The 26,001-nt window shown below is 36.6% G+C and overlaps 1 protein-coding gene across 6 annotated transcripts in view; it reads left to right on the forward strand.

Moving 5' to 3' along the window:
* The window catches only part of PDE1A (phosphodiesterase 1A), a 201,077-nt gene that overhangs the window by 109,582 nt on the left and 65,494 nt on the right, over window positions 1-26,001 (forward strand). Inside the window, exon 1 of one of the 6 annotated variants that reach the window (XM_071434798.1) lies at window positions 17,359-17,554. The exons of the other annotated variants lie outside the window; for them this stretch is intronic. Coding sequence (XP_071290899.1) covers window positions 17,499-17,554 — 56 coding nt within the window. The 5' untranslated portion in view covers window positions 17,359-17,498. Of the gene's footprint in view, window positions 1-17,358; window positions 17,555-26,001 lie in introns of those variants that run through there. 6 annotated transcript variants of the gene reach the window in all.

Here is a 26,001-nt window from a genome sequence, read left to right on the forward strand (position 1 = left end):
TCATTTTGTCATCTGTTTTGTATCTTCTACTGGCTTCATGAAGTTTTATGTCTATTTAATAGTGAAAACCTGTTACAAAATTTTCTGTTAGTAGACTGGGTTTTTAGCTTGGTAGGGTTGTTAAGCCCAGTTCCCAGGGGATTCTGTCTAACTCAGGGAGAGACTCTGTCTTCACAGCTCCTCTGTGCCAACTGGGTTGGATTTGAAATTCCAAAGCAGCTATGCTAAGGGACTTTCCAAGCCAGTCACATTGTTCTCCAGAGTGCTTTTGTTAGCAGTTTTGCTATGAGATTCCTGATTCCTGCAGACCTGAAGCTCGGGGCAAAAAATCAAGGTTGTCAAAATAATTAAAACTACAACTGCTCTATAAAGCTGAGTAAGAACCTGCTCAGTAAACCATATCAAAAGCATTTACAGATTCTGGGTTTTATTTACATTCATGAGAAAAAAAAAAGTAAAAAGAAAAGCATCTTAATTTTGATGCCAGCACAATATCAGCATATGTTCTGGTTGCTTTCTTCCTGACAGCTCCATGTACAATATAATACAGTTAGACCAGAAAGCTGAAATGCTGGCCTATTTTTTGTGCCAGATTTTTCTTTGTTGATACTCTAAAACTGAAGTCCTGCCATGCACAGCTTTCATAAAAGGGTAGTTACCTAATTACTTTTGCTGCATAAGAAAACATCCTCTCCCTTTCCCCCCCCAGAAACCTTTGTAGAAATAGAACAAAGTGAAACATAAACCAGTGCTATTAAATATTTCCACGATCTGTTCTGGCCATGAATTAAAAGGTATTAAAAAATTTGCTGTTAAAGAGGAACAAAAAAAGAACATAAATTTTACCTATGGACTTCTACTAAACAAAGAAAATATCATGCATTCTCAGGAATTACATAAATCAGAAATACACCAATAAATATTTGGTTCTGCTTTCAGTATTTGTTTTAGTTATGCTTCTCTTGATACAAGTTCATTAAATTCTTTCTTCTCTCTCAAGAGTTACTGCAAAGAAAACTTCTAAAATCTGTTTTACTATGAGAACGCAGAACCGTCATCAAGGCAACGAGAGTGCATAAACAGTGTCATTGCTTGGCAAAGTCCCTTACTGTCCTACCCCCAGCTCACTTGGTAATTTTTGGTATGATGGGACCATCTGAGTTTTCTCAGATGAGAAGGTTTATAACATGCAGAGAGCAAAAAGCTCATGGGAAAATTCCTTTAGTTTTCTCTGTTATTCTTCTTGACTTCTTCCTAGTCCTCTATTCTCATCTGTGTAAAATGTGTCTGCCATAGTACAACTCTTATTTATTTAGTTGCTGTGAAAGTAGAGTAGAATTCTTCATAAAATTAATTCAGTAATGCTTCTGTTTGATGAAAAAGGGGAACTTGAATTTCTTTAAAAAAATCTAATAGAAAAGGGATATGATCATAAGATATTTTAGCCTTGTAATTTGGGAATTAATTTCTGTCTGTCACAGAACAGGTGGTCAGCCTACAGTTTGTTTAGATGATCTTACTTTTTTGTTATTAAAAAAACATTTGATTTTACTTCCTCCCAATAAAGAATCTTAAACCACATTCTATAAAAAGGTTTTGATTGACTGATGTATACCATTCTGTTAAACTGCATATTTTAAATAGCAATCAAAAAGTTTCTGAATCCTTGGCTTGTTCCTCACCATCTTTATATTGTGTTTATTTTTGCGTGTGTCCACAGCTTCTTAGGATTCTTATGCATTTTGAAAAAGGAGAGAAAGACTTTCATTTTGTGGGATCAAAGTAGCACTTCACTAGGATTATAATTTCATGTAAAGCTGATGATTGCTCAGGTTGCTTGATTCCCCTTCAAGGAAGACTCGAAAAATGGTGATGAACCCTTTTGGAGTGTGGGCTCTCTGTTAAGTCTTACCCTGTCTGGACTAAGGTTATGACCTAAAAATTGATTATCCTGAAAACAGGCCTGAAGCTTTCTCCTTTGCTTCTTATTCTGCATTGAACATGGATGTGCATGCTCAGTGAACACTGATGTCTTCAAGCGTTGCTTGTATCTTCAGATACGCTTTTAGAAATAAATAAGGGCTGTCATTCACTATATTATGAACAACATTATGATAAACAATGTAAAAAATAGATTTTTTTTTTACTTAAAAGAATTTTCTGAAGAGTTTTCATGTTTTCTGGAGAGTTTCATTCTTCATTCACCTTTCTTCTTTTTCTATTTAAAGTAATATTTGGTCATGAAGGGCGAAAGATTACAAATAGTTTCTATAACATTACCAAGTTGCCTCTATGTTATGCAACCCTCTTCAAAGAGATGTGGGCAAGAACTGTGTTTGATCATTAGTGCATGCACAGGTAAGAAAACAGTTACATGGGAAATTGTACTAAGTAGTGGTTTTCCATGCTGGGCCTGTCAGCAGTTTTGAAATTTTCCCAGGATGGAGGAGAAAGGTACAAAATGGATAAAGAAGCAGATTCGCTTGTAGATTTACCAGTGTTTCAAAATACACTCACCTTGTGCAACTTGGTTTGGAGAGTCCTTATACTAAAAAGAGTAATGGGAAAATCTGTGCTACAACCTACCTCTACTGTTTCTTAATTTATAATTTATATAAAATTTGCTAAAGGTGTCCTTTTGATCTCACTGATTTTAATCAGTTTAATGCTCATATTTTAAGCCCTTGTTGCTCTGCTTAATTAAAGTGATGTAGATTTTCTCAATATCAAGTTTTTTTCCCTTACAGTTAACTTATTTACCAGCTTCTCTTTTGCCACAACTTTGCCAATCTGTTACGTTTCTCAGTGTTACCTTTTTTCCAGGCAGAATCAGCTTTGTAGCTAATCTAAGATACAGCATACACAGAGACAGTCCTGCACATGAACACATCTTGAGGCTCTAATGTTTAGTTAAAAAATCTTTCTACAAATATAGGTACAGAAAAGAAATATTTCAAGACTAGCACTGAAAACATTTACTGCAAGGTTTTCCTCTACTGGGACCAGAAAATTTACTCAGCTAATACAGTGTTTTCTCATTCTGACGTTAGGTATGACCTTGTGCAAAGGTTTCCAAACTGTTGATTTCCTTTCAAAATACAGTTTCTGGCTACATCTAAACTTACTGGTGTCTCTTGTCTGAGTCCTTGTGTAAAGACCACCTGAACAAAAAACCATAGTAATTTGGACCTGCTGCTGGAAGTAAACAGAGTTCTGAGAGTTTATACAGAGTTGCTCTAATGTGTAAAGGTGAAGGTGATGAGGCATCAAACTGGGTGGCCTGTAAGCCAGAAACACCTCTCAGTTTCTTAGTGTGTTGGTTTGTACTGTCATATGAATTCTTCCCCAAAAGAAAACAACTATTTGGTTGCAGCAGCCATGGGACCCTCATTGTACAACACACACTAAGGATGCCAAGTGAGCTTCTTACTCGTGATGTCATTAAAGGTCAGGAAAACACAGCCTGTGTGCTCTTCTAGGCATAGCTTTGGTAAGGAACAGCCTATTTTGTGTTCCACTGAGACTGGAATAACAGCCTGCAGTGTCATTAGGAGTGAAGCCTTGGACTGCAGCTACTCTACACTGAGGTGCCCTTGGCTGCATGTTTCCCTCCCCTCCCTGCCACAGCAGGATGCAGCAGCAGCCAAGAGGTGAGTCAGTGTAGGCAGGTGAGCTGGGGAGAGCTCGTCCCTTTTTTGTTTACTCAGATTTTGAAGAGTGCTTTCATTTCTCTCAGGCTGCTGAAGTGACTCAGCTTGTGGCCACCCCAGCAAGTCCCTTCCTTCTGGAGAAACTGAAAGTAGCACGTGGAGGATGGGAGAATACACTATGGTCACTGCACTGGGTGTCAGGCACTTTTACCCTCATTTGGTGGAATGTGAGGTTAGGTCTGTTTGAATGGGTGGAGAGCAGTTCTGTGTAAAATAATTGGGCAAAAGCTGGCCCTGATGTACCAGATTTATCACTGCAATCAATAATTCACATAGATGCACTATATTCTTAATAGTCAATGCCAGGAAATTATCTCAAGGACGGGTGCCTGTCAATATATTTTATCACTTCTATGTCACTAATTTAACTTCCTTTGTATATTTAATTATGCTGAGAACTCTGAAAATTCCAATCTGCAGTGAAATTAAGGTCAGTTGTAGACCTATGACCATTTAAATTCCACTTTCACCCCTAAATGATAGGCTAAGTTTATTTTTTCTTGTGCAGAGAGGTGCATGTCTCTTGTACAGCAAAAGAAATCTGAACAATGGACTTCACATCTCTTGGCCATTCTGGGGACATGACCCTGTAATGGCTGTGTCACAGAATCATTGTTCACAGTATAGCCTGTTCCTCTCTGGTTCCATTACTGCATGTTTTTTTTAGCTGAAGCAAGTTTGCATAGTGTATTGGAAATATAAACAGAGCTCAAAAAGCCACAAGGCATCCTTAACTACAGAGCCATCAAACCTTCTGCTTCACAAATAAGTATCATATTTTCTTTGGACTTATTAGCACTTTCTCACTATTACTTTTTCCACCAGTGATACTATTTTAGTACATCAGAGTCAATTTCAACAGTTTTAAAAGGTACAAAATCACTATATTGCAGCAATACTCTTCTTCCTAATTGTCCTCAGAATGAAAAGCTCTTTCTTATTTAATAACTTTTTAAAAAAGGAATATTTCTTCCTGTTATGTGATTTGTTTTCTCTGTAATCCTTTTTCATGATAGTTGCTGAACACTGCTTTAAATATTTTGCCAGTTCAGATTTGTTTCTCAAACAAACAGGAGGTTTTTATAACTCACCCTGAATCAACTACCTAATTTTGGAAAGCAAAACGTTTCCATGTTACAAAGATTAGCCAGTAAATGAATATTAACTTTTGTTTCTCTGTGACATAAATAACAGGCAGAACAACTTTGTTCTGGGCATTTTTTTTTTTATTTTTGCATTTAGGACATAAAGTGTAAGCTTTTTTTTTAGTGGTTAAAAAATTAAATTAGGAAAGTATCTGCAAAGACATATTGATAAACTGTGCAACTTGTTAAAAGATTCTGGACTGGGACAATCGTATTTAATGGCATCTTATTTCATAGCATGGTTCTTAACCCAGTGTGCCTGACTCGTTGCTGCTCTGTGGAAGTCACACCTGCGCATTCGTGTTGATGTCGGCCAGGCTGATATGGAAGTTAAGCAAGATCAGTAATTGGCACTAAACATAAAAGATTCTGTTTGAAAAGAAAATAATGGGTGCAGGAAGGAATGAGTATCAAGAGGGTTTGAAAAGTTTTGGCATATGATTAAGAGGAAATAGTTAACAATAGGATTAAACTTTAAACTAAAAACATTTTCCCATTCACTTTATTAAAAATATCTCTTTAGATTTTAAATGAGAAAAAGACACCTATAGACCAACTGTAGTCACCATGACAACAACTTAAACTTACAAAACACATAGCAGAATTACTTGGCAGCATAGTTACTTACAAGCTAATACATCAAATCAGCAGAACATAGGCTAACACTTCACCTAAAATAATTTTTTTTTTTTTCTTTCTGTTTTATATGGGAAGAAACTGTAGAGCACAACAAACATGAGCTCTGGCTCCGCCTTATTTTTGGAATGATTTTTGTGAATTTCTTTTGAATAACTAAAATATTTTCTTTCAAACACAGTGGGGATTTTTGCTTTGGTTTGGGGTTTTTTTTGTGTTTTTTGTTTTTTATTTTTTAATCTGTGATCATCTACAGGAGGGATTTATGTATTTCAACCAGAGATGGCAATGGCCTACCAGTATCAAGTAATATATCTTTTGCCAATACAAAAATATTCCCCTACACTGATTGTTATTGTCTAGTCTAGTTTTAAAAGTTTAAAGCTATGTGGATTCCATTGTTTCCCCTGGGAGCCCAGTTTGTTTCGCTGCCAGGAAGTTTTCCTGATACTCAGCCTCAATTTTTCCATGTTTAATTTCAGGCTATTAATATGAGAGTCTTATACTGAATAACTGCTCTACTTTTTGTTATGATCTTAAAATATTTGTAGATGCTGTTAGTCCAGTCAAATGTGAACCACTCTATACTTAATTATTTTTAACTTTCCTCAACCGAGTATTTAAAGCTCCCAGTTAATGCTCTCTTTGAGCAATTTCTACTTTCCATGGATTTGCTCTGTTATAGGAAAATTTAATTCCATTTATTTTCTTATACCAAAGTAATATGAGAAATAATGCCCTCTTTCTTTTCCAAGATGTAGTTAAATATATCCAGATTACAGAATTATTTTTAATTACACACTAGCATGAATATTGGTCTCCTGAAGTCTATCTCAGTAGTATTCATTTTCGTCTCTCCCCTTGAAATGCATATTGAAATATATTCTTTCACCTTTTTGTTTGCTTCCAGTGCTATGAGATTATTGTCTTAACATTGTTTTGTGTGCATTTACAATTTCTTTAAAATTGTCTTTGTTACCACCTGACTTGAAAACCTGAAAATTCCATTAAAGTTTTTCCATTATTGAAAAATAAGTAAAATAAAAAGAAAAATGTTTTAGTCCTGAATATTACCAAAGACACAAAACCTCATCCTGATGTCACTGTGTTTATGATTTTCATGCCAATTTGTAATTCTCAAAAATACCTCCCTTTGTGAGCCAATTTGAATTACATTACCAGGTATTCAAGTGTCTAAATCTTTCTGGAAAATTGGTGATATAATTTCTACTCTACTTAATCAATCTACTTGTTTTACTGTTACATCAAGAAGACACTTGAGATTACTTGGTTCAGTCCTTATAAAAAGCAGAAAGTTAAACTGCTCACAATTCCATTATTCCCCAACTAATCGGCATGTTATTCTCCTACTCTATGTTCTGAATTACTAGGGACATGCAAATTCAAATTACTCATTGATAGCCAGCAATGTTACAGTCTACTTCCTTTGGCCATCACTTTGTTGCTGTTGTTGCTGCTAGTTTATTTTCCCTTTTTTTTGTTAGGGCTCATTGGTATGCATGAAACTCTTTCCTATGTAAACCTGTTCATGATGATTTTTGTGATTAAAATGAAAAATCTCAAGACATTGCTTTTAGCAAGTGCTTATATGAGAGTGATTTCAATTATCAGCACAGATTAAAAGTAGGGGTGGGTTTACAGGCTGTTTGGATATAACTGTTTGTATCCTGGCAGATTCGTAGCAGTCATTTATATAAGACCATGCCTTTGCCAGCTACATTTGGACCACCTCAATGCCTAGAAAACCTTTGTAAATCTTCCCTTCAGAGCACACAGAGAAGTTAGTTATCTCCATACTGGAGTAATTCAAGCAGCTGTGCTGTGGGATTTGCTCTCTACATGGCTTTTGGACCTACTGAGCTTAACAAATGAACGTAGGGTTTATGCAACTCTCTATCTGATGTATTAGATCAGTTGTGATATGACACAGATACCTTTACCCCACTCCTCAGTCAGTGCTGCCTTGGATGCAGATGGAGTTCCCTGGACCAGATTCTTGCTTTCTAACCTGATGGAAATGGTAACACGGGGGAATTTCCTTATCAGGGCCAGAGCAGTCATCAGAGTGCCAGTATGGACAACAAAATTTTCTTCAAGAAGATGGCAGCTGCAGAAAGAATCAGGGAGCTATTTTGGGACTAAAGGAAGTAGTCAAATGCAAGGCAGATTTAAAAGACCAACTAGATCTTTGTGGAAGAGATGTGACACACGTAAAACAGATAAAGATAAGAACTTTGTTTTTTAAGAGTATCCTAACTTACTTCTTATAATGGAAAGGAACATAACATTTTCTGATAGGAATCCACTTTGAAATATAGTACAGGGAGCTTTATACTCTGAAAGCTAGATGTTAAACCAAAGAGCAATCTTTTTAAATATATTGCACACAGTTTTGTATTCTGTAGACAAAACCTTTTGGTGACTTGCACGGGTTGCTCTGGGTTAAAGTGGACTAGTATTTTGCTGCTGCATATAGTGCCAACAGGGTTTTAAAATGTGAATAATAAATGTGTTCAGAATAAATAGGAACAAGAAACAAAATTACCAAGAAACAAAAAGAGAGATCATCATGACATTTTATGAATAAATGATAAATGGTTCTCTGCACAACATCACAATATACTGAGGGATTCCTTGACAAAGGACATTGTGGATGCCAGGAATGTACAAGAGTACAGAAAGAGACTGAGAAACTTCATAGAATAGTTATTTATTTCTAGACACATAGAAACCACCTCTGTATCAGGGAGTCCTTTACCCCCATGGCCAGAGGCTGGCATGCTGGCAATCCAGTATCATTGTATATTACTTCTGATCTTTTTCTCTTCCCTGGACATCTGCTTTTGCAGATCCATTTTCAAATGTATATGAGATTTGATATTTCCAAAACTGTATGTTAATGAGATAGACTTGAATTGTGACCCAGTTTAGATGTGCCTATGTTATCAGGAACAAAAATAAAAGAGTATGAGATCAGCTTTTCCTGCTAAGTTCATAAATGAATAAGATTTCATTAGAAAGGCTGAAGAAAGGAAAAGGGAAAAGAGCAATATTGCTTGAATTAGGAAAATACATTTGATCTAACATGTAAAACTCATAAAGACTCAAGATATTTACCCAGCAGCATAATCAGGTGAGCAAAATTCATACTTTTTTTTTTAAGTGTGCAGAAGCCAGTAAGAACCGTGGGGTGATTAAAGGAGCTCCACTGTGATTAATAACTGCAAGTTAACCCATGTGATAAGTTATGAGCAGTTATCACATCTTTAACTTCATTGAATTAAGTGGATAAATGGCTGTTTCATGTTTTCTTTTTCAAGATCCCAAGCTTGCTCTAGTTACTGTAGCTTATTGTAATGATTTTTCCTCAGTAAAGGTAACTTTACAATGTGAGAAAGGCAAATTTGAAAATCAGGAAGAAGGAGTTTTTTCAATGGCCTTTACTAGATCATAGGGGTATAGAATAAAACAGGTTGGAAGGAACCTCCCCACTCTGATTAGATTTTTGCAGGATATTAAGCTGAGTTTGAAAGAACTGGGTCTATTCTTGGAGTCCAAGGATGGAGATAATGTAATCTAGGGTTATTCTTTTAAAAATATCTGTCAATAGCTTAAGAACTCTGGTTCTATCACCTGTTTCACAATTAATACATATACTTCAGCAGAGATGTTGCCATGAAACATGCTTATCAAAGAGAAAACATCATGCCTTCTGAATTCTGGGCCATGAGCTTCTGGGACAAGTACTCTGATTCTCTTTATGGAGAATAATGTGACATTGTGTTGAGAAAGCTTGGCTATTTCTTGTGTAGTAATAAAAACCACAATTGGACAAAAGTTATTGCACCATAAAGCATAAATCAATGAATTTTAAATAAAACTTTTTGAAGTTTTTGAAAGAAATACTCCAGAATTTTAAGTAGTACAAAAAACCCCTTGAAGAATTATAAATATTTCACACTCTGCTTACAGTTCTCCTATAATATTCTGAATAATGTATTCTAATATTTTATAGCACAGCATGTTATTTAATGTTCAGAAAGGGGTGTAAAACAACAATCCCATCTGGGGTTTTTTTTGTAATTCTCAAATCAAGAGACTTGTGTCACATTACTGTGTTCTGTAAGTCCTTTTATGTGGGGATCTCGTGAGAGGACACTGAGGCACAGCTGAAAAGCAGACAGACCTGTTTTTCTGTGAAGGTCTCCTGATGTGACACCAGGTAGGTGTGTGCCTGTGGTCAGCAGCTGATGGGGCTCTGTGCTCTGCCTGCCAGGGCCCTGCAGAAAGTCACCAAGAAAATCCAAGGCACATCCCTGCTTGGAAAAAATGCTGGGGGGGAGGAAGCAGGCTGGAAAGGGTTGGTGATCACTGTTAACTTTGGGCAAGAGCAGCTCCAAAACCTTGTGCAAGTTGTCAGAGTAGGTGGGTTCAGCTGTGTGTTCTAACACCCAGATCTGTGAAGTTTAAACATGGAAATAGGCTATGGATGAAATGGGCTGGGCACGACCTTACAGCCACACTTGTGCTTAAATAGCCTGCGGGTGGAAGGGCTAATTCTGGCTTTTGCTTGCTGATAGCTGCCCTGATCTACACGTCAGAGAAAGCTATGAATTTAAGTAGAACATTTGGTTATCAGGCACTTGAACTCTGTCAAGCAATATGCATCTCTGAAATAGCAGGAAACATGTGCTTAGCATCTGGGCAGACTGGATTAGAGAGAAGAAGGCAAGAGGCATCTGCTTGAAAGTACTGTGCCTGTCTGTGATGCCTGCCCACATCCCTAGGCATGTGGGATACTTCTGATAGTTTCAGGAAACTACTTCTTCCACTAGCAGCTTCATATGCCTTTACCATTGCTTGTGGGTGGAGATTCCCCATCTGTATAGCACATGAGGATTTTGGACAAGCAGTCAGCAGAGGAGATCTTAACTGAGCTGAAAAATATCTTATTTTGGAGTACAAAAACTTTTCAAGATCATAGTGAAATAAGGTGTATATTTCAGTTTGGTTCTGAGGAGTTTCTTTGTAGATGGGAACAAAACCTGAGGCAAATTATGGAGTCTTTTCAAAAGAAAAATGTAGCTAAATAATCTGAGTTTCTTCATCAGTACCTTTCAGTGGCATGTAAATGCTAAAAGGAAATTAAATGTTTTTAAAAGTGTGTCTTGAGAATGTTCCTGGGGTTAGTAGTAAATAATTTAAAATATTGTAAATATTGCACATGAGAAACACCATCCCTCCATTCCCTGCTGTAGAATTGTTTGTCCAGTAAACTGGCTCAGAAATGTTGTCATGTTAAATGTGCTCTCTCTCCCAGTGGCTTACAAAGCAGTTTTGTTTCTACATAACAAAATTGCTTTTTATGTTATGAAATCTTGGCATTGATACATCTCTGAACATCTACCCAAAATATGGCAACTGGTTTTAGTACTGAATAAATAATAGGCAGTAATAGTCCCCTAGTGTGGCTGTTTTCTAAGAAGCAGTAGAACTGGCAATTGGGAATTCAATCACTGTGTATCAGAGACAAATTTAGAAAAGATGAAACAAAATTAGGATATGTGTCATTTAATGATACTGGAGTATGTATCTCATCCTGTGGGAGAACTTTGGAAACATTACACAATTATTCTCATGTGGTTTGAGCAAAATGCAATGTTATGCATTATTGTGTTTTTGAGCATAAGGCTTATAAAATGATTTGTAGATGAAGAAAACCCCATTATTTTGCTTATTTTAAAAGCAAAAAAATAGTCCTTTTGGTAACAAATAGCAGCACTGAGTTTCACAGCTAAAGGTCACTTGGAAACAAGGATGTTTTCCAAATGGGTTTCCAATGAGCCCAGCTTTCATGAATGTTATTTGAATTTTACAATATTGAAGAGTTACCATTAGTTCCACAAATTTGTCAAGAACTGAAGCACAACATCATTTGTGCTTCATTTTGAACAGGATGCAGCTGAAAATCAATACTTTTTTGATCTGACTGATTATGGGTTTTGGCATTCTAGAATCCTCTTTCTTTAATTTAAGATTTAGGTAAAATAATTAAGGCATTTTTTTTACAGTGAGAGAGTGACTTCATAGATTTATGATAGATTCTCCAATATTATGAATATATTGAATTAAAATATACCATAGTGTCTGATGGGATTATTGCCATGTATTTTTGCTATTCTTCAAATTTCGTCATGTTCAGTATTAAATTTGCCTTACCTGGGCTACTAGTACTTCTGCACTTTGAAAAAATAATTAAAAATGACAAGTTTAAAGATTGCAAGATTTGCAATTTGATGCACTTTTTCTGTTTATTAATCTTTGATTTAATTGGGAGAAATCTGCATTAAGCAACACCATAGAATGTAGCAGCAAACATGGAATGATTACTTTAATCAAGTGCCTTACTGAAACTTCAACCTTTTCTTTTCCTTTTTTTTATAACTGATATTAGTATTGTGGTTTGTTCAACAGACCAGTTAGTTACCTGCAAATGTGGATCCATTGTAGTGTAGGAGTTACAATATGACCTGATTTTATCATTTACCTGAGCTACACAGCAAGGAAAGAGGAGAGGTAAAATATGTAACTTTCTAAAGTAATGGAATGTTTGCATTTCAAAATGACTCCGGGCATTTTAAGTGAGCTCTTTATTCCCATTTAACCATCTCATAGATTTGGAGGAATAAAATCATCTGAAACCATTATCTATGATTTTTAAGCTAGGCAGTCTTATGACCGTGTTAAATAAAACAGAAGTCAGCAGAACGATGAATGCAAACATCAGGACTGGAACCTGTAGGAAAAGCTTTGACCTTGGTTTAAAAGCTAGGTTTGGCCAGGAGGTAGTTTCCAGTCACTGTGGAGCTTTGAGGCTGGAGATTTGGGCAATGGAACTAATCCCTGCTGGATTTTCAGCATAAAGGAGAAATACCAGGCACAGAGTGGCAGGAACAGGCCTGTGAGCCAAGAGAATCTTGTCCTGTTTCCCATGACCCCTGGTACCTATCTCCTCATGTTCCACAGTATCCCTATTTGTAGAACAGAGATAAAATTTGGTGTGTAAGTCTCAGCTTGTTTATAAAATGTCACAATATCCTTGGATAGAAAGTGCTATGAAAATATAATCCATTCTACTAAATACAACCCCACATTACCAGGCTCTTTTGCTTTGTCCTAACATTTTAGCCCAGCTAATTTTTATGCAAATAAAACATGATAGCAAAAACAAAGAAGTTAATTCACAAGATATTAAGTACATTGTCATAAATTGTCATAATGATGGAAATCCGTGTGTCTCTGACAGATTTATATATAAGTTTACTCCTAGCTTTGAGTGCATGCCTTGGGATTCAAACACATTTAGTGGATAGATTTTCATTTTTAAATTTTCAGCAATTAAAGGAAAACAGATGAGGAAAGCCTAGATAACCTACTGGTTGTATTTATTCAGCATAGAAACTCTTAATCATGTATTCATTATAAAATATGAAGAAGCACTTATTACTGCATTTATTTATATGCATTGCTGTCTTTTGCTCAAGACTGAGTACAGAAACTAGGTAGATATAGAAGCTTGAAATTGCAGGAACATAACAGAACCTCCTTCTTTACCCAAGGACAAGAAATTGGTAGGAATCCATTAAATTTATAATAGATTCTTAATGGAGTCAGCTTTTCACATTACATTGACAATAAAGCAACCCTTTCCAAGGTGGCATATTTAGGGTGAGGACAGAGTAGAGTACACAGGTTATAAAAGAAAATCAAATAGCTTGATTCTGTAGAGCTTTTAGCTTTTAATTCTAAATTATGAAATGTGACAAATTACAGATTACTTCTAAATGTATTTCTTTCAAGCCATTTGATGTTTGATAGATTTCTATTTTTATGATTGTTTTCAACAAAATGGTTTCTTTTGCATAGTATATGTTTTCTATGTGAGAATGGGCTTGCATTTTTTTTAATCCTCTCTTTTAAGTCAAAACTAACTTTTGATTTTGGAAAATTCAAAAATGAGATTTTACATTTTCCATAAAATTATCAACTATTTCTAAAAGTGCTAAGTAACCTAAAATCACCGTTTTTTATCTCTGTTTTTCAAATTAACATAAATACTTTCTAAATTAAAACTAAGCATAAAGCAGGTTTATGTCTTTCTCTTTGAAAGTCATCAGGTCAGATTCGTAGTTTTAATGTCACAACCTCTCCTTGTTCAAACTGATGAAAATTGCAAGATGTGAAGACAAGAAGGATAAAAGTTTTCCCTTGCACCGAATGTCCTTGTTAGTAACTACAAAATATGAACATTAGGGTTTTTTTTTTCTTGTTCCCAATGTAATTTTCTGTATTTTACCTTCCTGTTACAAAATTCTTCTTGCTGGGGAATGTGCAGGATATGACTGTCCCTGACCTGGAGGGGAATTCCTATCAGGACTCTTGAGACTTCAGCACTTCAAGGCCTTTGCAGCTGCCCTGTCCCAGCTGAATTGAACATTTTCTGGGCAGCCCAACAGGCTCAGTCACAGTAAATAATTAAATGCATCTTTCAGCAGAAAGTGTGTCAGAAGTGGCAGGGCAGTTAACAATTAAATGATGCTGGTTTCTCCTGTGTCAGGAAACAGCTGGATGAGACTTCAATCTTTTCACGTTTTTCTTAGAAAATAGGAAAAGTCATGGGAGCCTTCATACATTTTTAGTACAATTATGCTTCTCTGCTGATGCACCCATTCTTTTTCTTGCTATTTATCTTTTTTTTTTTTTTTTTTTTTTTGCTACCTGTTATTATGACAAAATTTCAGTAATGCCAGTAGTATCTGGTACATATGCAAAGCTGTAATAACATGAATATGCCCTGGTGGGTGAGCCCTGAATGAGCTCTTTGGTCTTATTTGACTAACAAGTGACTTTTTAACCTCTAGAAAGACACTCAAGAGATATATTACTATGGAGCATCTTTTCAGAGGTCACTGAGTGGAAAGAAGGATTTGTACAGCTCTTGGGAGTTTGGTGACAAGGCAGAATCACAAGTGAAAAAAGCATATTCTCTTAACCTTTAGGCTTCCCTTTCAGCTGGCACTCAGTGAGCTACAGCTCATGTGATGAACAGAGAAAGCATGTTGTTCCATGTTGTTTCTTATATTTATCCCAAACATACAACCTTTTCCAAGTTCAGTTTGACTGTAGGGGCTAATAGCCAAATTTAGATAAAAACGTTTGCTTGGAATAACTTTGGAACCTCTTAAAATTAGTATTATAGGGCACTTGGGTTTCTGGGAAGGTTTTATTTTAGGCTCCAGTGACGTGATATGGTGTGCTGTGCAATTCTACAGCAAAAATTACTGGCATTATTTGAAAGGTTTAGTAGTATTTTCCATTGTTCACAAATGAGGCTTCCTGCTTTAGCAAATAGGGCTTCCTTCCTTTGCAAAACTGCAAATATTCCAATTACAGGTGTGCACCAGAGCAAAGTGTTCTCAGAAGCACGAGCTGAACAATTTTGTCTCAGTGCTATGACAGCTGTGTTCAGGTGTCTGCTGTGCAGCTGCCCCTGTGTGGGGCCAGAGGCTCTTCTGTTGTCTTTAGGTGGGTAAGAAATCTCAGAAAGTCATTGGGATTTGAAAAGAGTTGAAACAGTTATTGACAGGCCAGCTTTTTTTCTCAGTTTTATAGGCTCTTAATATGTTTGGATAGTTTCCTCAAAAATAAAGCGAGTAGTCTAATTTTAGCAGAATAGATTGTATAAAAATAGAAGCGTGTGTTTATTTATATTACTTTCATGATGACTTTTTAGGAGAAAACTTCTATATGGCAATAGTTGTGCCATAGGCCAGAACCAAGTCAAATTACTTCTAGTAGCTGGATTCTCCCTAAAGCAGCCTAAGATGGTTGTATCTCACTTTTTACAGTGCTGAGTGAATGGAGGTAAAATAACAGAATTGCCACCTTCTTTGATGAGAATCTCAAAACCAGCTTTGTGTGAACATATAAAGCTGCTACAATAAACACTTGCATAGATATCACAGATGTTTTCCACAGCCTGAACACATTTGTTTTCTAGTTTGTAGTGGATGAAGTGAAATTGTGTTGACAAATGCAGTTTTCTTTAAAAAAGGGAAAGATACTAAGACTTTATGTATCGGGATGTTTTATGCAATGGTACCTGTTCATACCTGCATAATGATATTCATACCTGCATAATGATTTTCAGAACATTGGGAAATGGGAAACTCATAAGCATTGCTGATCATCCCTTAAAGAATGGTACTTGTACCATGGTCATGGCAAATAGCAGGGAGACCGTTGAGGTGGCTCTAAATTCTACATATAGAAAGGTCTTAGGAAAGTTACTGTGACTGGTTTAGTAAGTTCCTCTTATTGGCCTGTGGTATAAAGTATCCTACATAAATTATTGTCTGTAATTTTTTATAAATGGAACTGGAGCTAAGGAAAGCTAAGCATGTACCTCTTGTCAGATAGACTTTTCAAATCTCTGTGGTCCTAGTTAGAATAGGAATTCAGATGCAGTATCATAAAGTCCAGGCAGAATTTTGGTAATTAGCCATTTAAATGACCATTCAGTTGTTTTTTTTCAGATGCTGATTCTTTTTCCCCTAACTATGAGTGTTAGCTCAACATAAAAATATATGTCTCAAAGTCCAGTGTCCATTGTACTTACACAATTTGAACTCTCAAAATATTCTTGTTTTGCAAATTAAATGTTTTGGTCCTCACATAGACCTAAAAATGGTGGTTGTTCATGACAAACAATTTTTCCATTATTTTGGGGTTATTTTAATATAGTTTATGTTGATATCTTTTAAGATACTCTCATTTTATGTAGCTTTTTATTATTAGCTCATTTCTGAAAACTGCCTTTGAGATAACCATCACATTTAAACAAGTTTGTCCTTTAGTTCCTTTTCTGTCCTCACGTGAAAGTAGATGAATATTATTTGGAAGGATTTTAAGGTCAAATGAACTGATAGCAAGAGAAGGACAGGTGAAAGGCTGAATTCCAGCTTTGTGTGTGATAAGCAGTGATGTCAGCCATGTTGGAGGGGTCAGGTACCATCTCACACAGCTGACTGTGGAAAAAAAATCTCAGCTGGTCTCTCCCCAGGGAACCACAGTGTGTGTCCTCTGTTTGGAAGGGAGAGGGAAGCAGCTGGGAAGATTTAGTACTGGGAGACAGGAAAGAGGAGGTGGGAGCTGTTACACTGGAGCACTCACATGTTCCCTGGGTAACCTGGTAGTCAGACCTAGTAACTAATAAACTGGATATAAAATAGAGCCCAAGATAGGAGAACAGAGATGATTTGAGAAAATGAAAACATTGCCATAGATTTTATCTCATTGGTTTGGTCCCCATTTATGTTATGGCCAGTATGTTATTTGCCCAGCAGTGGAGATGGACTAAATCTCTGCTCCTTTAGTACCATTCTGGTGGTGTAAAAATGTATGGGGTGTTAAGAATGTATGTTGCTTTCCTATTCAGATTACTTAGGCATCACACTTGACTGAGAAGTGGGGTAAAACCTGGGCATGGTGGAAATGATGAGAAGTCCTTTGCTAAATCAGGTTATAATCAGTCACAGAAGGTGAGGAACCATACAAAAAAGGGGTAACTAACTGTGCTCCTGACATGTCAGAAGACTGCAGTATATATGTGCTTGCTCTGTCTGTGGCTTTCTCTCTCTTTTCTGTTCTCCTCACGACACATGTACGAGACCAGGCTTTTTATGTCATACTGCAGCAGTAGCACCATCCCACACACTCTCTGTCTCTGAGAAATGTAACCCTTCTCTCGCTTGTCTTCAAGTAGATTTCAGTGATTTCTGAACTGAGTATCTTCTGCCTGAAGGAGTGTGTTTGCTTACCTGTGCAGAGCTGACAGCCTAGGCTTGCATCAGTGGCTCAGATACAGTATCTAGTGCCATTTGAGACACCCAGGGGTGCCTGAGACATCCACCCAGGGCTGGCAGATATGACCCAGGACCAGCAGGACACCTGCGCTCTTCTGGAGCAGCAGCTGGCGACCAGGTGAGATACCCCAGGGCATCTCCACTGCAGCAAGATGCCTGTCTTAGAGAACTGTTTTGAGCCTCCTGTTTCTGGGCATGCTGTATGATTAGTATATAAAATGACTAATTGAGCTCCTGGTTTTGTTTTTGTTTTGTTCTGAGGCCAAGTCGCACAAATCTGTAATTACGTCGTCTTCCTCTGGCTGCTAATGGAACTGCTTGTACACGTAATTGCTGACTGCTGTGGGTAAAATGTACAGAGCTGAGCTCTCCCTCTCTGAGTGCTCTGGCTAGGCAGCTGCTCCTCTTGACAGGAACTTTTATATATAACAGACCATTCCAAATTTGTCTTGTTCACAATATTACGGAAACAAAGCCACTCAACTTCTTAAGCTGATAAGTAAAAATGAGCATGTGTATTTTTGCACAGAAGGCTTTGCACTTCAGGGATTGTAAAATCTTCTGTCAATTCTGGCAGCATACAATTTGAGAGAAGCAAAAGACTAGATTATACAGCATCTCTTTCTGAGCCCAGATTTATGCTTTGTGTGCCAGAACTACATTAAGCAAATCCTCTTCTTCCTTCTAAAGGAGCTAGCCAGCTTGTAGCTCTCAAGAATTTTCTTTTTTCAGGGATAAACATTACTTTGAAAACTTTTCCATGCACCTGGGTGGTGACCAAAGACAACAAATAATGGAGCAGGAAACCATAATTCAATTCTTTACTGTATAGAAAGCCTTTCAGATGACCTAACCAGCTTTTTAAAGAGATTGATTTGGTTTTTTGGCTGCTGGAAATGGAAAATCTGTCTCTTTTATTGTATTCTATGTGCATTTAATCAGTTTGTAATCCTCTCCTTAGTTCTGTGCCTACACTGCTTTTCCTTCTATTTCAGAGAACAAGACAGAAAACCAGGCTAGAGCATTCCCAGTGAGATGGCTTTTGAACATACAAAAGTTGCAGACTGAACTGGTGGCATGACTTTAGATGCTGAGGATTTAGAGCAAAATCAGTATAAGAGGGACATTTCTGTTATTCCTTAAGCATTTCCTGGCTTGAGAAGGGTATTGGTAGCAGTTGTGGTACGTAATAGCTTTATTATGAATGCTGCTTTCCCCCCTCCATATCTACAGTTAATTATCTATTTTGTTAATACTTTTTCAAGTCTCATTTAAGGTTTTGTTATAACAGTACCAAGAACTGAAATGTGTGCCAACCCTCAAACCTGAAGACAGACTGGATTGCCCTTTAGGTTGGCTCCTTTCCTTTGACCTCACTTGAGAAATGACACAGGCAGCAAAGTGAGTTCTGGCACTGTTTGTTGGGTCATGGGAGGAAGCCAATTTCTTCAGTACACCAGGTATAGGCAGTTCCTTGGAAGTGCATCCTGTGCAGTAATCTGTAGAAACACATCTCAAAGAAAAGACATTAAAAGAAAATTATTGATTTACTGTGGCAGTGGGTTTTACTCTGTTGGTGGTTTGGTTTGGTTTGGTTTGGTTTTGGTTTTGTCCCAGATATTGCCATCCCTGTGAGTTCTGCAGCTGGTGCCAATGGCCAGCCCTCTGTATCAATAGACAGGTTAATGTTCAAGGGACCTTTTGGCATCATGCCAGTTATGATTTTTCTAGCAATTTAACACAGTGTTTCTTCCTTCCTGATATTTATAGATATTTTCAGTTGATGTGTGCCTCTCTGGAGAGAAAGAACTGAACTGAAATTTTCTGTCACTCTATCAAAAATGTCTGAACAAAGCAGGAACAAAAATCTACACTCTGCCTTCAGGAACCTTTACAATTTCCATATAGTAGATGCATTATAGTCCAGTTCTCCAGAATCTTTACCTTTTTTAGCACATCCAATAATCCCATCTAGAATATTTGTCATTTAAACATACATTGGTAATATAGGAAAAGTATTTGCTAAATATAATAATTAATATTTATTGTATTTCTGTGAAAGAGGTATAAAATGCAGAAATCTGGATCTGTTGGGTTGAGCAGATCTTTAGATCAGGTACTTTTGTACAAGATAAAAGTCTCCAGCACAAGACATCTGTCCTGAGATGGCAATTTTGTGTCCTGTATAGTTGGCTCCATGGAGTTAAATGCAGCACTAGATTAAACTTTGAAGGGGATAATTATTCTTTTCTCTTAGAAATGGAACTAGCTGAGGTATTATAGTTGTAATGCAAGTTGTAAGAGGAAATTTAAATTTGTTAAAAGGAACATAAATGGGAACTTTCTATGCTTGTTTCTTTTCCTTGTGAATTTTTACATAGATGATTTCTGTTCCTCCTTCTCTGTCAGTGCTTTGCTACCTGCTGCTCTCTGAAAAGATGAGTAAATTGTCTTAATTATGTGCATGAAGAAAGTACAGAATTGGGAATTCATATACTTATTTTCATAGCTGGACATCCTGGCTCTTTTTCCTTTCTGGTGTCCTGGTCTGAGAGTCCATGGGGCAGATTATCAGATCAGTAAGGCAGGAACTGGGAGCAGACTGGGGGCTGATGCTGGGCTGCTGAGAGTTCTCCTGATAAAGCAGATATTCAGGAATTGGCTGATCTGTATTACGTCAGCTGAGCAGAGGTCTCGTGCACTCAGTGATGTAGAGCAACAGAACAGTCCTTATCAGATGGTCCTTATCAGATGATCCATATGAGAATCAGCTGCTGAAGGCATAAAGGTCTTCTGTCATGTACCACTCTGAACATTCAGAAAAAAAGTAAAGTGACTGCAAAAGGCTTCCACTTTCTGTGCTCTGCCGATAAGAGGTTTTTGGCAATATACAGGCTTAGTTTCCATAAGGAAATGCCAATTACTCAAACCCAAAAGCTTTTCTGATACTGTACAATTTCCAGTGAAATTTTGCTTGAGAAAAACATCCATGCTCATCCTAGCCTACTTGATAAAATCTATATTATTTAGAAATAACTTTTTTGTTTTCTTCCAGGGATATCTTGAAAGGTCTGCAAACCTTTTATGCTTTTGTTTTCTGTATTAATTATATGAATGCCTATAGTCTTAATTGTAAACATAAATGTCAAATACTACAATTGTGTCAAATCTGAATATGGAATGGAACAGGTAACTTTAGGAGAACCACTGTAACATTAATACAAAATTAGACATTCTCATTTTAAATTTTAGAAGGATAGCAAAATCCAGTAGTAAATAAAAGTGGTCCTGTTCTATAGGAGGCTGCTGCAAATGTTCTTACAGATCACATAATTACATTGTGTAATCCAACAGTAGAGTAACTGCTGAGACTTTTTGTTATTATTAGAGAAAACACACCACCATTAATCCATCTTAGAGCAGTGTTTATATTTTTAATAATTATGAGCAGCTAGTCAAATGTAATGACAGGTTGAATAACTAGAAAATCCATAAGCAAGATGAATAGGATTATCATAATATTTTTATCTTACCTTCTTCTTGAAATTCAAAACATCTAAGAAGTCTGAAAAATCTCTTAACTGACTTTTAAGGAGCTCCTATAATCCTATTTGTAAAAGAAAAGATTCCAAGTTCATTCACTGATATAGGTCTGCAAAATACTGTTTAAAGATTTTTAGTAAGATTTAGGAGACAATATGTTTTGGAAAAGTGCCACACTTGTACAAATGTGGGATTGGGAAGTGCTGACAAGATTCAGAAAGCCAACTCAAAACCAACCTTATTTATCACAAGAAGACATTGCAGCAAATCTAAAGAAAAAGTGATTATAATTTCCAAAGCAGATCTAGGCCTAACATGTATTCAATTTACACTGTTATAAGGGATGCTACTGAAAAACACAGTGAGACTTAAGGTAGCATTTATTCCAGCACCAATGAAAGGAACATTTGATTGCTTTATGAGACAGCTAAAACTGATAGTTTAGGACATATTTTTTAAACCTTCTGCTAGTAGATATCTGTTGGAGTTAAATGGGGCATGCATTAAAAGATTAAAAAATCAAATAATTATTTTGTTAAAGATTATGTGTTTTCCTCTAAGGACCTTTCATGTCATTTCAAAATCATTCTGGCATGTACCAAATGTAGAACTTGGAGCTTGTAAGAGGCTCTCCAGCATTTCAAGAGAAAGCAATTATCCTGATCAAATTGGTTCTTGGTATGTAACCAGACTGGGGTGCGGAAAGGGAAGGTTCTTCCCAGTGAAGTTTAGTGCTAAGTCACAAGTTCCAGCAGTCTGGATGTGTAGATGTGGGTATAGTAAGAGACAGCTTGGTGCTTGTGTTGTTTGAGGAATACTTGTATAATGAATCCCTCCTCTGTGTGTGGGAGAGCTGTTGTGTCTTGCAAGTCCCAGAGTCCTGCCTTACTGGCACCAGTCACTTGGCTCAGCTGCTTTAGGTATTTTCAGGAGTGAAATGTTTCTGAAGAGCACTGCAAATTAGTTTGGTGCACTTGAAGCACGAACTGTGCGTCACTGGTGACAACAGTAAAATATCCTTCATGAACTGTTAATCCATGCATCTTTTTCACATGCATGAGGAATTAATGAATTCTCTCTCTGATGGCTCTTACCTGTCTTCATAACTGAAGTTGTTCATGGCTTTGTAATGAAACTTTTATATATAAAAAAAAGTGCAGGTACTCTTCACTTAGAAAACATTCATTTTGTTTTTTCATGCCATTATTCCAAAATGTGATAGAAAGCACGTGTGTTCATGTGAACTAATTGAACTCCTCTATGTGCTCTGTGAGATCCATGCCACCTAAAATGCTGACCTGTGATGCCTAACAGAAAAACCTGTATCATTGCTAGAGCTGGACTCAGAAGACTGATCTGTAGCAAGCTGCCCTGCCTAGTGACCTGACTGCTATATACTTTCAGGGGTGTTTCTTTCATATTGTAGATAAATATGGGGAAAAAATTGATCAAACAGTACTTAAAAACTTAAAGTGAAGATGTGTATTAATAAAATTCCTCACTATGGGAGCTATACAGCTCTGTGTAGGATATTTTGTAGGTGAAAGGCAATATTTTGTAGGTGAATGAAAATGCCCACTTTAATGATGTTACTCTTCAGTTCACAACTTTGGCATGACTGTGTGAGTGCAGGGAGTTGAATGGCAGGAAGAAATCTCAGTCAGACACCAAGAAATTAAAATAAAAAAGGGCAGGCTCAGTTTAGAGCAAGAGGAACAGAAGTGGGGAAGGCCTATAGGGGCAAAGTCAGTATTTCTCATGCCTGGCCCCAGGATTAAAGGGAATGCTAAAGAGGTGAAGGAGGTTTTAATGACTGCAACATGAAAATGCAGAGTGTGCATCCATGAGTCCTGGCAGGAACATGTGGAGAGAAGAGGGAACTGCCTATGCCTCATCAGAGCTGGAGGCAGCTGGGAAGGAATGGAAAGATGAATGGCAAAGCAGATGAAAAGATATAGGTTTTGTTGCTCTAATCTTTGCACTTCTATTTATGTGTCCATGGGATAAATGGAACCATTATTGGTGTTTAAAAAATGTCCATCTCTTAACAACTTTTATAGGCTTCTGAAGAAAAGGGACTGCAGGTGCATGATGCACCTCACCTCACCTTGTGAGGTTGATGTAATTAATGAAAAAGAATCACAGGCTGGATTTTTAGCCTTAAATCATTAGGACAGTCTGGTTTGTAATCAGAGGGGATAAATCACTGGGGTAAAAGTCAGAAATCTACCTCATAAAGGAATGATTTTCATGATTAAATTGTATGTTATCATATTTGGGGGCTAACATCATGTGTAATCAAATATGTATCTGCATGTCAAGCTATTCTGCCTCTGAAATTAATTAATGTCATTTCCGTAAGCATGTTTGGGGTGGAGATGCCAAGATCTCTTTTTTCAATATATCAGAAACTAGCAGAGTCCTTGTGGTTGAGTAAGAGCAGAAATTAATTAAATTTTATTTTGATTAATCCTCTTTAACAGTTATTGTAATTTCTGAGATCATTTTGATAAGGTTTATTTCTTTTTACTGTAAGAATATTTTTCTCTGCTATTTTTTGTCGTTTTAATGGTGCTCCAATTTGAATTTTATTAACGGTATTCCAGAAAATAGTCTGAGATTAACTATTCTGGATTAAAATTTAAACTAAGTACAGTGATGTGACATCAAAATAATAGTCATTCAATAGTGAATGAAAATCTTAAGAGTATTATTTTGCCATAAGAAGTTATTTTATGGCAAAGCATATTTTAAATACTCCCTGGATTAACTTCATATTAAATCTGGTTCCCTATAATACAAATACCTTTCCTTAATACCTGATTTAGGATCTACTGGAGGAAAAATTATTACATTGTTTTTTACTTACATTTCTTCTCCATGTAAAATACTAACATGTATCCAACAGTAGAATATTAGCAAGATTTTAAGATATAGGCTGATGTATGCAGAGTTAGGATCACATTTGTCAGACAGCAAAATGCAATGATTAAGAAAACTGAAGATTAATAAAACCATTACACAAAATACTAAAAGTCCTCTGATCTCCAAACAGTTATGCCATGGATCATATGTTTTTCTTTGGGTGCTCCTATGCCTGCCTTTTTGTCACTGTAAGTTGTTCCTGCATATATCACTTTATTAAATGTTTCTGGGCCTTTAGCAAATTTCTTCATAAAAATACATCAGCATTTTTGCTAGTGTAGTTACTGCATGAAATGCCAATGTCTATACTTTGTCATGTTCACGTTTCCTTACTGTTCCTTGGTTTTTTATGTTAGAGGGGGTCTTTTACGTGATTTTTTTTGTATACTCTCAGTTAATTAATCAGGCATTTCAACACAGCTCTCCTAGAATGGATTCAAATACATGTTTTAACAGCTTTTGCATCTGCCTTAGATCTTATAAAGATAGATTTAGATCTCTCCGTTGCTTGATCCCACAGCCCCATGGGGAGTGCACTTTTTCTACTTCAATTTATATCCAATGTATTTTTATATGGAAATACTTCTAGTAAGTTTTTTGCTATGAAGTTTTTAATAAGCTGGAGCAAAGTTTTCAGTTGTACATTTACCTTTCATTTGAGTGTTTTACTATACTTTTGGTTTTCTGTACTTTTTTTAGGTGTATCCTCTCAATGATAACAAAGTTGGGTTTTTTCCCTTTCTTTGTGCATATCACTGCACAAGATGGAAACTACTGATTTCTGTTGACTCTGAAATCTCTCACACATCTTTCAGAATCATGTCCTTGAATCTTTTAATCCATTTAAAAACCACAGAGTCCACAGAAATGAGTATTGAATAACTGAATCCCTAGTTGCCAGTTGTGAAATATGCCATTAAGAAAACCTCAAACTCCACAGAAATAATGAGCTGAGATATACATAAAATGGCTTAGAAGGCTCACGTGCTGGTAGGGCCAAATACTGAGCACTGCACAGGAGATGGCCAGGCCCTGCCCTGCGGGTCCAAGCCAAACAAGCACTGCAGCCACCGCCATTTGCTGACCTAGGAAAGTGTGGTGGCTGACCAAAAACATGATATCCATCTGATTCATCATCATTTTCACATTGTCTTTCCAGAGTGAAATTGCAGAGAGGCTATAAACAGTCTCACTAGCCCTGAACTCCTACTTTTGAGCTGTGCTTGGCTAAGGCATAGCTGTGAGCCCACATTGACCAGAACTGAGCTGTTCATTAGCTTTGCACTTGGGTCCCTTGCTCCACCATCCACCCAAGAACATCCTGCATTGCATATTCATGGCATCATGTAGGTACCTGCAGGTATTGGTAGGTGACTACTGTATTGGTAGGAGACTACTGAACAAGGCACTTTCTCATTTGCATTAATTTTAGGAAATTTAACTGCTGTAGACTTTGCTGTACTATTTCTCTCTGCTCTTTCTTCAAGCACTTCCTTGTGATCAATGCCTGGACTGTTTGCTACTGTATTCATACCTGCCTATTCTCCTTGAAGCAGGCTTACTTCTCTGAGTAATGGTATTTTAGATTGAAGTGAATAACTTGATTTCAAAACTGAAAATTCCAATTAAAAATATGCTGCAGTAAAGGATCTGAAAAGTAATGGAAAACAAAACAATGTACTGTTTGAGAATATGACAGGCAAATCATAGTAAGTAGTTACGCTTTCTACGAAATTGTTTTATTACCTATTTTGCTTTTATACACACAGGCTTCTTCCTTAGTAAGCGTGTAAACAAACATTATAATATTGAGTCAAGAACTGACTAGTTTTCTATTTTAAAATTAAACTATAACCAGGCTCTTAACTTAAAAGGAATGGCAATGCTTTGTAGAGAACTGAAGGATAGTGATTCATTCAGTAGAACTATGAAAAATGAAGCAATATTTGGGAATGTTGTTAGTCATGACTGTAAGTGAGTTGAACCTTTCAGGTTAGATTTCACACCCCTAGAGAAGAACATTTAGGGATATTGTACTATCATCACTTTGAAAAAGTCACATTTTAATTTCTGCATCCTCAAAAGGGACAGACATTA

The sequence above is a fragment of the Agelaius tricolor genome, unplaced genomic scaffold (genome assembly GCF_023055355.1).
Source record: "Agelaius tricolor isolate 1412-34295 unplaced genomic scaffold, bAgeTri1.0.p SCAF_10, whole genome shotgun sequence".
Lineage (NCBI taxonomy): Eukaryota > Metazoa > Chordata > Aves > Passeriformes > Icteridae > Agelaius > Agelaius tricolor.